Genomic DNA, 14,325 nt, shown 5'->3' on the forward strand with positions numbered 1-14,325 from the left:
AGATTGTTTTGATCCCGTGACGCGGGAGGCAAGGCCGCTGATTAGTTTGTCTGGTCGATGGCGGGATTTTCCGCGGTTTACTATTCCACTCCCGCCGAAAGACCTGCATTACAGGTTTTTTGAGGATCAGAGTAGTTTCTACCGGACCTTCAAGATACGCCCAGTGGAGATAAACAATGCCAAAGTGGAGCAAGAACTGGCAGGCTGTGATCATCTCCAGAGGAGGAGTACGTTCAATGTGGCGGAGTATGGGCCATACATGGCGAAGCTGTTTAGGTTTGGGAGTGACTATAGCTGGAGGCCTGCCCGGGAAGAGGAGAGGTTGCATCATCGTGGTGCTGGCGGGTCCATATGTGTGACCCTCGAACAGCTGAAGGCGGGCTTGAGGTTCCCGATGCATCGTTTTATGTGGGACCTTGTCTGCGTGCATTTGAAGTGCTCTATCTCGCAGATCACGCCCAACGCGATCCGGGCTATTAACTGGTTTATAGCGAGCTGTACTGCTCTAGCGAAGCAGCCTACTCTGAAGGCTTTTTTTCATTTGTTTAACATCAAGACTAGCACGGCTAAGCCTTTTGTGGAGCTGCCTTTTGCTAATAAGAGCAGCGTGATTGGTAGAGAGCTCGTGAATTACACCCCTTTTGAGTTTCCGAATAGTATGACGGATTGGCAGTATGAGTTTCTGGTGGTGGCGGGTGGAGAATTGGCATGGATGCCTAATATGGTCCTGAAAGTAGAGAAAAGCTATCGCGCGCCGCGGGATCACTTGTCCGCGGTTGATGTGGAGATACTGGTCGGTATCACGAAGGCGTTGGGGAGTACCTGGACCAAGAATGATTTCTTTGAGAATGGGAGGCTGCAACTGTACCTGCGTAAGTTGTTTTTTATTTTACTAAGTGTGGGTTGAGTTTGCTTTGTAGGTTTGTGACATGTTGTTTGATTTTGTAGTCCTGGACCCGCGATCGAGGGAGTTGCCACCCCTGGAGGGCATGACTGATGAAGAGGAGATAAAACTGCTAACGGGCCTGTTGAACCGAAATCCCCCTAGGTATAGGGGTGCTGCGAGGGTTGAAGGTGAAGGCCGGTCGCAGGCAAGGCGGCGTGCGCCGGCTCAAAGCCGGGCGGGTCGGGTGTCTGCCAGGGCGACCCGGGCCGCGGTTGTGCAACCTGCGGGAACGGCCATTGGTGCCTCTACTTCGGGGACGGCGTCCCGAGGCCGCGTGCTGCTTTTGAGGGATGAACCGGAGGCCGCGACTGAGCAGGAAGAAAATGCGCCAAGTGAGGAGGTGGAAAACCAGGATGTGTTTGGGGATGCGGAGGATGATGAGGAGGTTGTTGAAAAGAGCCCGGAGATCCATGAGATTGCGGACAGCGAAGAGAGAGTAGGTGGCGGTCATACCACCGCGGGCGAGTTTGACGATGGTCTGGGCGGTGAGGGTGAAACCGAGGTCAGCACACAGGCTGGCGGGAAAGCTGTGGAGGCGGGATCGTCCCGTGTAGTTGAAGAAAAAGAAAGTGTTGAGGCTGGCGGGACGCCAACTGTATTGATGCTGGAGAACCCGACAACAGAGGGACAGACCCCCGAGGTTCCTAGGCGGAGAAAGCGGGTTCGCAGTGCTGGCAGTGGTCGGAAGTTGACCTTGAGTGCCCAGATTGGGCGCCGCGTGAAGCGCCGCGGCAATGTGGATTTGATGGCGGGTGTCAGTGTTGGGGATGCGTCCGGGACCGAAGATGAGGTGAGACCTGTGGATGCCCGCCGTGTGGGGCGAGGTAATTTGTTTGGAGCCGGGCCACCAGGGCAGGTTGGCCTCACTGAGGATGATTTTGAAAAGTTGGATGGGTTGGGATGGAAAAAGCTGGTGCGTCGTTCCGAGCTCCATCACAGGAAGGTATGTGTTTGTGCAGTTGCTTTGGTACTTAGCGTTTAATTTTGTGTATGTGGGTTGTGATATGTTTTCTGATGGTTGTTGCAGGCTCGAGGGTATGACTTGGCGTTAAGCACCCGAGGAGAAATGTTCCGCCAGGACAACATCGCACTGCGGAAGCAGGTTGCTGATCTGGAAGGTCAAAACAAGACCTTGGTGGAGAACTTCCATGCAGTCGAGGATCAAAAGAAAGCACTTGCTCTAGAAATGGAGACTCTTAAAGCCGACTGGCAGGTGCTTTCGGATCGAAGGGGCCTTGTGGACAAGGAGTTGGAGACTCAAAGGCTGTTTTGGGAGGGAAAGGAGGCGGCCTCGGAGCGGACTTTTACCGAGCTGCGTAAGCGTGCCGAAGAAGCTGAAGCTATGGTTGCGTCGCGACCCACTGAGGAGATGGCCATCCGGAAATATCAGGCTAGTGTTGAATATCGGGCTGCCTTGGCCAAGGCTTTTGAGGAGGGAGTCTCTTCTGTGAAAGAAAGTGCAGAGTATTTGAGCTTAGTGGCGGGCGCGGGTGGTTCTTCTTCCGGTGTTGACGCTTTGGAGAAGCGGGTAGCGGATCTGGCATCCTCCTTGAAGAAGGCAAAGTCTAAGGCACACAAGAGGAAGAAGAAGAACAAGAAGCTTGCCGACTGGGTGAAAGAGCTTGAGAGCGCGGGTGGTAGCTCTGGAGGTAGTGCTGGGACAAAGAGTCCAAAAGCTTTGGAAACCGTGGATGAGAATCCCGCGGCGGAGGAAACAGAGGTTTCCCGCTCCGCAGCTGAGGAAAGGGAGAACCCGGACACGGTCATGGCTGATGCAGAGAAGCAACCCGGAACCGAGGCTGCCACCCCGGAGGGAGATGAAGAGCTTGTTGATGACTCGACCGAGACCCCCACCATTTAACTCCTTTATCTCTAAACTGTTGCTTTTTAAGTTACGTTTGAACTTGGCTGGTTAGACTATTTGAACTTATTCTTTTGGGATTGTAATTTGCCGTACAATGGTGATTGACTTGTGTGTGGATTTGGGCTGTGCGTTTAATATGCTTTTGTTTTGCTTTTTTAGTTGCGTGTATGTGTCTGTGCTTTGTGTTGCTTGCTCGAGTTTACAGGTAGGAGCTTTGCTGTTGTCAGGGCATGGTGGCGGATACGCGGCCATGCCTTGCTATATTTTTGTTGTTGCGTGTGGATTTGGTCTAGGGGAGGGATGGCGGTGGTCGTCCTTCCCCCTAGGTTATGTGCTTGCTTTGTGACAGGTGGCTGCCAGGCACGTGCGCGGGAGTAGTATAAATAGCCTGCCCCCGAAACGAAGGTATTATGCTCCTTCACTCTTTTGTTGTTTTATCCTTGTGTTGCAAAAAATTGTGTTAATCATGTCCAATCTTGTAGGCTCTCGCTGTTACTGTGATCGTCCCGTTGTGATGAAGACTATCTGGAGTGGCCGGAATGCTGGGCGGCGTATGGAAGCTTGTGTTGCGGGTGATTGTTACTATGAAGTGTGGATTGACGAGCCACTTAGCACTCGTGCCCGAGGTGCCCTTGAGGAGTTGATGCAGAAAAACAAAGACCTGCATGAGTCTTACCACAAGAAGATGGAGCGTGTTCGTGCCCGCCAGGTGAAGCGTCGTGGTGCGATCTGGGCGCAGTTGCAGCTCATTCACAATGAGCTTTCCGCGAGCGACTCGAGCGAGGAGGATGAGGCATTTTAGATGTCGTTGCCGCCATGCTAGTTGTTGTATTCCCTAAGTACCCCCGTTGTATGTTTCGGGGGTCCATTGTTGTTTGTGTTTTCCGTATGCGTGCGTTTGTAATATGCTTGGTACATGTTGATGTGGCTTGACCCGGGTAGCGTTGTTCCCGCGGCGGTCGTTAGCTGATCTTTGTAAACTATGGATTATATATTATAAGTTGTCCTTTTGTCTTGTGCGTAAATGTGCTTTTATGTGCTTTTGTTGAGATGTGCTTTATATACTGTGCTTTTTATGTGCTTCTTGTTGGATGAATCACCAGGATGCAAATTAACGGAAAACATCGTTAATAATATATATAAGTCCAAAAGGATGCCCGTTTACATGCTATGAATCATTAGGCCATGTCTGCTACTGATAATATTTCTTGAGCTTTTCTGCATGCCAAGTATTGTTGACCTCCGTGCCATCCAAGTGGGATAGCTTGTAAGAGCCGGGACGGATGATTTGTGCTATTTTGTATGGACCTTCCCACTTAGGCATTAGCTTGCCCGTGTGGCGCGGGTCTGATGCCTCGGTTGCTCTGTTGACTAAGTCTCCCACCTGGAATGCCCGCATTCGGACCCGCTTTCCGAAGAAGTCCCTTGTCTTTTCTTTGTAAAGCTCCATTTTCTGGACTGCGTCTGCTCGGACCTCGTCCAGTAACTCCAAGTTAGTCCGCATTCCCTCAATGCTGTCGTTGATGTTGAAATTTTGCATGCGGAAGGACGGTGATCCTATTTCCACTGGTGCCAGTGCTTCTGCCCCGAATGCTAGTTTAAATGGTGTTTCCCCTGTGCTTGTTTTCCGCGTGGTGCGGTAGGACCATAGGACTTGGGGTAGGTGTTCTGGCCATTTTTTCTTGGATTCTGTGAGGCTTTTTTCTAGCCCGCGAAGGATGATGCGATTTGTGACTTTGACTTGTCCGTTGCTTTGCGGGTGGCATACTGATGCTTTTTTGTGCTTGATCCCGTGATCAGAGAGGAAGGTGGTGAACTTCTTACCTACGAATTGTGTCCCGTTGTCGGAGATGAGAGTTGTGGGAATACCGAACCGGGTGATTATTTGGTTGCGAACAAATCGGATTGCGTCCTCCTGGGTGATAGTCCTGAGTGCTTTGGCCTCTGCCCACTTGGTCATATAGTCGATAGCTACCATGACAAATTGGAGTTCCCCGCGGGCCTTGGGGAAAGGCCCCATAATGTCGATTCCCCACACAGCGAATGGGATAGGGGAGAGTATGGAAACTGGGACTGCGGGAGCTGCGCGCGGGACGTTGCTAAAGAGCTGGCATTGGTGGCATGCTCTGACAAAGGCTTTGCAATCATTTGCCATGGTTGGCCAATAGTATCCTTGGCGCAAGATCTTGTGTGTAAGGGCCTTGCCCGCCATGTGGTCTCCGCATATGCCCTCGTGAACTTCCCGCATGCAGTATGTTGCTTCATCGTCATCGACGCATTTGAGAATGGGGGAGTCGAAGTTTCGACGGTAGAGAACATCGTCTTGTAGGAAGAATTTGGCTGCGTGTGCCTTGACCTGCCGGGCTTTGCTATGCTCGGTTGGCAGAGTTCCGTTCCGGAGGTAAGCGACGAGGGGGGTCATCCAGTTGTCCTCGTTGAGCGTAATGCTGAGCTGTTCCTTAGCCTCTGTTGATGGATGCGGGAGAGATAGGAAGTAGACGGGACCATCCGAGGTCGTGTATTCTCCCTCTAGGAGTTTGGATAGGCTGTCAGCCAATGAGTTGTCTGTACGGTCTATTTGGTGGAGCTGGTAGCTTTTGAGTGTGGACAAGCGGGTCTGCACTTGTTGTTGGTATTGAGCTAGAGTCGAATCCTTGACCGCGTAGTCACCCGTTGTTTGGCGAACTACCAGCTGGGAGTCGCTGTATATGGTAAGATTTTGCAATTGCAGAGTTAGGGCGAGGTCTAAACCTGAAAGCAGGGCCTCATATTCCGCCTGGTTGTTGGTGGCCTTGAAGTTGAGCTGAAGGGCTTGTTTTATACAAAAGCCATCCGGGCTAATGAGTATGGCTCCGGCTCCGCATCTGGTGTTGGTGGCGGAGCCGTCCACGTAAAGCTTCCACCCTTCCGCGACCGGGAGGGGTTGTTGGTTGTCCGGTGTTTCTTCGTCGGGTTTAGCAAAGCTACACTCCACGACGAAGTCTGCCAGGGCCTGTGCTTTGATCGCGGTTCTCGGGATATAAGTGAGGTGGAATTGGCTGAGCTCGATCGCCCAGTTAATAAGTCGTCCTGACAGCTCAGGCTTGTGGAGAATTTTGCGCAAGGGTTGATTCGTGACGACCCGTATCTCTCGCCCTTGGAAATAGTGACGAAGCTTCCTGCTTGCCATGACAAGGGCTAGGGCTGTTTTCTCTGTATTGGGGTAGCGGGTTTCTGCGTCCTTTAGGGTTTGGCTGACATAGTAAACTGGTCTTTGCACCGTTTCTGCTTCCTTGATAAGCACTGCGCCCACCGTTTTGTCAGAAACTGCCAGATATAGTGATAATGGTTCGCTAGGGGACGCAGTCGTCAAGAGTGGCGCGGACGCCAGGTATGTCTTGAGGTCCTCGAAGGCCTTTTGGCATTCCTCTGTCCATGTGAGCTTTTTGGTTTTGAGTGCTCCTTTGAGGGTGTCGAAGAAAGGGAGGCATCTTTCCGCAAGCTTGGATATGAACCGTCGCAATGCTGCGAGGCGCCCCGTGAGGCGTTGAACGTCCTTGATGGTTTTTGGGGGCTGCATGTCAATGACGGCCTGGATTTTTTCCGGGTTGGCCTCGATCCCGCGTTGGCTCACCAGGAAACCCAAGAATTTTCCCGCTCCCAGGGCGAAAGTGCATTTGTCGGGGTTAAGTTTCATGTTGTGTTTTCTGAGGTTTGCGAAGCATTCTCGCAGGTCGGTCAAGTGCGTCTCTTGGAGCATAGATTTGACAATCATGTCATCGACATAGACTTCCATGTTGCGTCCTAATTGCGGTGCGAAGATCTTATTCATCATGCGTTGGTAGGTGGCGCCCGCGTTGATGAGACCGAAAGGCATGACCTTGTAGCAGTATACTCCTCTATGAGTGATGAAAGCAGTTTTCTCGCAGTCTTCCGGTGCCATCTTAATCTGGTTGTACCCTGAGAAAGCGTCCATGAAACTGAGCATGAGGTGCCCGGCCGTTGCGTCAATGAGTTGGTCTATGCTTGGTAACGGGTATGGGTCCTTAGGGCACGCTGCGTTAAGGTCTGTGTAATCGACGCACATGCGCCATTTCCCGTTAGCTTTTTTGACGAGCACAACGTTTGCCACCCAATCCGGGTATGAGACCTCACAGATCAAATCTGCGTCCAACAGTTTATCTATTTCCGCGTCGATTGCTTTTTGGCGGTCAGGTGCGAAGTTGCGCCGCTTCTGCTTTTTCGGCGCCTTCTTGGGGTCGACACTCAGTTTGTGCATGGCCACGGATTCATCGAGGCCAGGCATGTCTTTTGGGCTCCATGCAAAGACGTCTGCGTATTCGCGCAGCAAATCTGTGAGTTCCTTCTTGAACACTGACTCTAAACCGGCCCCAATGCTGATTTTTCGTGTGGGGTCGGCGGGAGAGAGCTGAATTTGCTCTGTTGCCACAGCGGGTTTTGCCACGGGCTGCTCATCCCGTAACAAGCATTTCTTGAGTTCGGCATCCATGCGTGGGGGCTCTTCGTGCGTGGGATCATGGGTCTCTATGACTTGCACCTCTCGGTGTCGTTTGTTCTTCCTTTGGAAGTTCTCTGCGCGTTTCTTTCGCTTCTCCTGCTTCCGCTTGTCGGCGTTTTCCCGCTTGATATTCCCGGGCTCGGTGGCCGCCAGGACCAGGGCTATCCCATAACACCGTTTTGAGGTTTCAGAGTCCCCTTTGATTTCGCCTATTCCCGTGGGAGTTGGAAACTTCATTTTGAGGTGTGAGGTTGATGGGATCGCTCTGAGCGCATTTAGGGTTGGCCTCCCCAGGATCATGTTGTATGAGGAAACTGCGTTAATGATGTAAAATTTGATTGTCTTGGTGATTTGGTGGGGTGGTGACCCGAAGGTGACCGGCAGATGGGCTACTCCCGCTATGGGCACAGCGTTGTGTCCAAAACCATATAAGGGTGTCTCTTCAAGGCAGGGTTCGGGAACCGCGTTGTTGAGGCGCAGTCGATCCCAGGTGTGCTGGAAGCAGATGTCTGCAGAGGAGCCATTATCCACCAATATTCTTTTTACCTCGTTTTCTGCTATGTCCAGGGATACGACTAGTGCTTCGTTGTGATCCGGGTTGATACCTTCGTAATCTGCATGTGTGAAGTATATGGGGCTGTGCACCTCTCCCTGGGCGATGGCATACACTGAAGGCCCGCCTGGGGCAGGGGGCGTGACGGTGCCGCCGAAGACGGGATTGACCACATTTCTACCGTCTCGGTGGTCCTGTGGCGGTGGTGGTGGCAAATCGCGAGGGAGGTACTGGTTCAGGTTTCCCGCTTTAGCTTGTCGTTCCAGGAAGTGTTTGAGTGCGAGGCAGCTATCCGTAGAGTGCCCATGTGTTTCGTGATATTCGCAGTGGCGTTCTTTGTTCCGGTCCTCCGGGTTTGTCCACATGGCTGGCGGTGCTTGGTAAAAGGGCTTGTTTTTAATGTCTCTTAACAGGGCCGACCGGGTCAGGCTGAACTTAGTCCAGTTAGGCTCAGGGCGCTTCTCGGGGCGGGAACCCACCGCGGGGCCCAGACGATCTTTCACGGATATGTTGTTGTTTTTGTTGGCAGGAGGTCCATGCGTAGTTTGAACTTGCATTTGCTCCACGGATTTTCGGTACGGGGCGTGTCGCTCCCGTGGGTAGTGTTTTTGATTGCTGGCGGGAGGTGCTCGTGCCCGTTTCAACACGGCCAGAGATTCCGCTTCCGTGACGGCTTGGGATGCCAGGTCATATGCCTTGGCTAATGTTGTAGGCTGTACCTCCATTAGTTTGACAACGTATTTTTCGCATTCGTACGGGTCAAGTCCTCTCTTCAAATGGACGAGGGCCTCTATCTCGTTTACACAGATGATCTTGTTGACCGCTTCCTTGAAGCGATTGATGTAGCTCTGTAGGGATTCCCCTTCTCTTTGCCCGATGGTTTGTAAGTAGGAAGTATGCACCTCCTGAGGTTGGTTCGCCCTGAATTTGTTCAGGAATGCCCTTTTGAAGTCGGCCCAAGTGTCTATGCTCCTGGCCGGGACGCGACTGAACCACCGCTGCGCGCTCCCCCTCAGGGTGGCGGCCAAGAAACGGCATTTGGTGAGGTCGCGGTACTCGTAGTGCAGGGCCAGTTGGTTGAAGTAGCTGAGGTGCTCCTCGGGGTCTCCCATCCCGTCAAAGGGGTTCAGGTTGAGATGCTTGATGTGCCTTTGCTTTGGTTCGTCTTCTAGTCTCTTTGTAAAAGGGGATTCTCCGACTTCACCACTGGTGCCATCTTCGAGGCGCTTTTTTAGGGCCATGAGCGTGTTGAGCATGTCCGCGTTGGAGGGGTTGACGCTTCCTGTGTCATTGCGGACCTCAGGGGTCTCGGTACGACGGCCTTCGAGACGGGCGCGGGCCTTTTCGTACTCTGCTTGCTTGGCCTCGAGCTCTTTTTTCAGATCCCGGATTCTCCTATTTTCCTTCCAGGTTGAGGGGCGGTGTTGTTGACCACCGTGGTTTTTGTGGTTCGTGTTTTGTGACGGTCCAAGGTGTGATGCTGTGGATTTTTGTGGGTGAGGCTGGCTATGAGCTTCACTTCGCTCCTCCTCATCTTGGGGTTCATGGTTTCTGCGTGCTTCCCCTCTAGGTTGGGGGAAGGCAGATGCTACTTTTAGCATTATGTCGATCTGTTGCTGTGTGAACTTTGTCAGATCGATGGGCCCCCCTTGAGTGAGCGGGGGAGGTACTGCGTTGGTGTTTGGTCCCGCGTTGGGGATGGAGTTCCCGGATGGGGATAAGTTTTGCAGGAGTACGTCGTCGCCGACTACTTGAACGTTAGGGTCGGTAGGGTCGGGGTTTAGCAGGTTGGTGTTTTGCATGTTTGGGCGAGGGTTTGCCATGTTGCTGGTCTGACTTACTATAAGTCCGGATCGAGTTTGCATAAATTTGCCCGACTTCTAGGGATGCGATTAGGTTTCTCTTAGGGAGAAGGGCCCCTTCCTGGCGCGCCAAATGATAACTCCAAATCTCGTCTAGGGTTCCAGTGCACTGTTCCGGGAAGCTTCAGGCAAGACCTAACCTGCAAAACAACGCTACACGGGGGGTGACATCCCGTGAGGCGCCTCCGGCGTGATAATCAGTGATTTGGATGTGCTTGACAAGTAAGGGAAATCAGAGAGTTTTCACTCTAAATGTATGGCGAGAGATGTTTTTGAGAGAGAGTTTTGGGGAGAAATTTGCACTTACCTTCCATTTTGGCTGGGGAGTTCCTTATATAGGCCCTTGGCCGCCACTGTTGCTACAGTGGCGGGTATGGGTCTATAGCCACTCCCCAGCATGGGTGGCTGTTTTGGTGCACCTACTGTCCTTTTTTCTGTCCTTTTGGGATTGGTGCATGCTTGTTACCCTGTTTGCCTTGTACTTAGTAATGATGAGGTCTGACTTTGGAGGTCTTCAGACCCTGTAGCTGGGGCGGGTACTGTTGGCGGTCACTGTAGCGTGGTACCTTATCAGAAAACATCGTATTCATTTAACTGGTTTAATCAAATCACTCAAAATTGGAACAACTTCATGTTGGATTATCACCAAATCGGGTAGCTACAGCTTGTAGCTAGGTGGATCAACATTTTTAAACAGTAGTGTCTAATCCATAAGGTATTATTCTGTTGATGGACTCTTAACTTATGACATGATAATAACATAACAATCAGTTCGCGCGTGCGGCACTTCTGAGCTTACCTGTTTCCCAATAGCTTGTGAAGCCGCATCATAAGATCCACCTCGTCTGCCCCAAACTCACCTCTCTTGATGGTTGGCCTCAGATAGTTTAGCCACCTTAGTCTGCAACTTTTTCTGCACCGATTCAACCCTGCAATATGCATAAACTGCACAAATCACACATGCATGTTTATACAAAGGTATATTTATTAAGTTGGTACTATAAGTTCAATAATACTATGTAAAGAAGATCCATGTTCACTGTGGGCGTGTGACCTGCTCTCCGAGGAACAAGGCTCCACTTTCCTTCGCCATACTTGTGCATGCATTTTGTGAGAAGAGTATCTTCGTCTGAGCCCCATGCACCCTTTCGCAGCTTTGAATCGTTACCACTCGTCATTGGCTTTAAAACAGTACTGAAAGTGCAGTACTGCAGTTAGTTACCAAGAAGAATACACTCTCGAGGTGCAGAAGCTATCATATTTATACTGTTGATCAACCAGGTGTTGTCTAACTAATTTTATTCCACATCTTTGACAAAAGCTCATTGTTGGACGTGCTTCTCTTTCCGCCACACGAATATATACCACAAACTACACCGTGTTATATCCTTCTAATTATTCGACTTTCATCCTAAGTGAACAAAATAATCGGTCCTCGTTCGTTTTGTAAATAGTAATTTTACGAACAGTACGTAGAAAGGGATTCTCTTTTGGAATCTTTGACAAATTAAAACCTCGAATAATTGGATCTCAAGGCACAAGACTACATGAGCATCGCCTTTAACTTCAATCAACTGACGAGTCCAAATAATTGCACGTACTTGCGTCCATGCATAGTGTTTGTTATGAAATTGGATAGACGTGTATCGCTAACAAAAGTCTTTGTAAGTGCTACGATATGATGGAAATGAATTATTAATCCAGTTTGTCTTTTGATTAAATGATTTAATTTGACTTAATTTCTTGTGATTAAGCCTCACTTACGTCGTACTCCAACGTTAAAGAGATCTTTTTCAAGTAAAATGTAATATCTTTTGCTGAGCACCTTAACGGCTATTTAATTTTAGAGTAAAGTGCATTACGTGTGCTTGCATTTTAAGCGAGACATCACTTGTATTAATACTGCACTTCTAAAACCACCACATGCAATATCATAGTTCATAAACCGATAAAATTTATGCAATCCCGTCATAGAGGTGAAATTACACAAATACTCTTTAATCTGTTAACGGCGTTAAGAATTATAGATGAAATTGCATAAACTACATCACGTTATGAACTGTGATATTGCATGTGATAATTTTAAAAGTACAGTATTACAAATGCTGTCTCACTTAAAATACAGGTACATAAAATGAACTTTACTCGCAATTTTATGTATGAATGCAGAGAATCACCCTTTTAACCCGCACTCCGGACATACATTTTAGAACAATCAAGATGTTGAATAAAAAAATTGCTTTTAAGAATACTATTTATAAACGGGTTAATTATCAAATAGATCACTTATTCTAACCCAATGTATCATCCGCATCACTGCGAAATTTTTGGTCTCACTTAAATCACTCAACACACTGATGGTTGCATTCCGTTAAATTAAATTAAAAAACTAACGGAAGCAGCTGAGGTGGAAAAGTAACGGCTACTTCTGCTGACTGTATATTCCACTTTACTTCATTCCCCAGTAAACATCACTTCATTCCCCAGTAAACATAAGTTTGTGTAGTGTATTCGGGGTTTTAGACCTCTACGTGAACTAAACGCTTAATACTACTTTCTAGCTTTATTAATGTAAAATCTTTTGTCACATTTTTTATATTTGACACTCCTCCTTGGTTGCTGCGATGGTTGATCACCTTGCTCAGAATCCTCATCCTCTTCTAAATCCTCTTCATCTTCAAAAATAACAGCTTCTTTTTGCCGGACAGGTTGTTGTAGGAATAACCTCTTCTGAATTATAACTGGAGGCCATCTGACATAACCTGGAACAAGGCTATACCTCAAGAATTCGTTATACATGATTTGTAGGAATTTTTTTTAGTTTATTTGTTAAGTTTAAACTTATTTTATTCTTGCAATCCACGTAAGCGCCATGTCACCTGAACTTAACAGAAAAAGTTAACTTTAACGTCTTTTTTAATTTGATTTAACGGCATGAAACCGTTAGTCTGTTGAGTGGTTTATGTGAGACCAAAAATTTCACAGTGATGCGGATGATACATTAGGGTGGAATAAGTGATCCATTTGATAATTAACCCATTTATAAACCGAAAAAAATATACTCCGTCTGGATACCTTAATTCTTTATGTTGGGAACATAGGATTTGGTACACATTTTATTAATTTATAAAATATAATTTATAGATTAATTTTACTTTTATTAAAATTTAATATTTAATTTTTATATAAAACATATATCAAGTTCTATGGAGTACAAAAAATATTGGAGTATTGGAGTACAAGATTGATATAATATAATTTAGTCATTTAAATCTTAATTTTTTTTTGTCCTACAATATTCGTAAACATCCCATAACCTGCAGATTATGTTTTACAACATAAACATTATAATCAAAAGATAGAACAATAACTTTAATAAATCGTAGGACATTATGTTCTGCAATATAACTTATAAGCAGAACAACAATCTTAATTCTTGTTAAAGTTGAAGGATATTAATGATTGATCGATAATTATGTTTAATACTACTTATAAATGATAAATTATATATAAATTTGGATAATCAGTGATGTTATTTATGATTAAACTAAAAAATTATGATTTTGTACTCCAATACTCCAATATTTTTATGTACTCCATAGAACTTTACTCAAATTATATCACTATATTTACATATAATTTATAATATGTGACAAAAGTTAAGTTCTATGGAGACCATTTTGTTTGTAAATCGTGAAGACCACTAATGTTGTAAATAAAACATTGCAAGACTCATAATTTTGCAAATCATGTTGTACAAAGATCATTATATCATTTAAAATCTTGAATATCATGTATGTTTTGCATGTAGAATATTAAAAAATATTTTATCCTACAGAATATGTTTAGTTTGCGGAACATTTATTCAATTTGCATAATATACACATTCTACTTATTAAACATTGATGTTTTTCAATAATTTTAATGAGTTAGTGATATTTGTAGAACATACTTTACAAAATAATGTATTTTGTAGTATTTTGATTTGCAAAATAATGAGTTTTGCAATATTTTTATGCAATATTTTACTTGCAGAACATAAGTGGTTTCCACGGTGTCAAAAAAAATAGTGTCCATAGAACTTTCTTCTATGTGACGAATAGTTAAAAAAAATCGTAATGAAATAAAAAGGACCGATAATTTATAAAATTTCGCCGACTTCAGGTACTGGGAGTAATTTCTAAATGAGCGTTGTTAGCCCTCGACACAGGTGTCCAAATAGTATTTAGGCCAACTCCAACCATAGATCTAAATTTGGATCATCAAATGATCCAAATTTAAGACGAGATCCAAATCCTATCCAAATATAGATCCAAATTCACCCATCCTTATTATATTCATATACTTTGATTTTAAATATTTTAGAAAATGATTAACTAATTTCATCATTAATTATAATAATACAATTAACGACTAGACAAAGATAAATATTACAAAATAATTCGAAAAAGTTGAAACGGTACATAAAAATAAATTAAAAGTACTAAAATATTGTATTAAAATACTGATTCTCAGAATTAGTATAATTTTCCCAAAAATGCTCAATTAGTACATTTCGAAGTTCAAAATGGGCAATATTTATCTTTGATTTTTCCGTAGCGA

The 14,325-nt window shown here is 46.5% G+C and overlaps 1 protein-coding gene across 1 annotated transcript in view; it reads right to left on the reverse strand.

The window, feature by feature from the left end:
* The window catches only part of LOC108212503 (transcription factor MYB113), a 38,807-nt gene extending 27,829 nt beyond the window's left edge, over positions 1-10,978 (reverse strand). The window contains exons 1-2 of the mRNA XM_017384226.2: positions 10,778-10,978; positions 10,523-10,652 (exon numbers count right to left, since the gene is read on the reverse strand). Of these exons, the coding sequence (XP_017239715.1) occupies positions 10,523-10,652; positions 10,778-10,901 (254 nt within the window). The 5' untranslated portion in view covers positions 10,902-10,978. The remainder of the gene's footprint in view (positions 1-10,522; positions 10,653-10,777) is intronic.
* Positions 10,979-14,325: the final 3,347 nt, after the last annotated feature.

The sequence above is a fragment of the Daucus carota genome, chromosome 3, assembly GCF_001625215.2.
Source record: "Daucus carota subsp. sativus chromosome 3, DH1 v3.0, whole genome shotgun sequence".
NCBI classification, from domain to species: Eukaryota; Viridiplantae; Streptophyta; class Magnoliopsida; order Apiales; family Apiaceae; genus Daucus; species Daucus carota.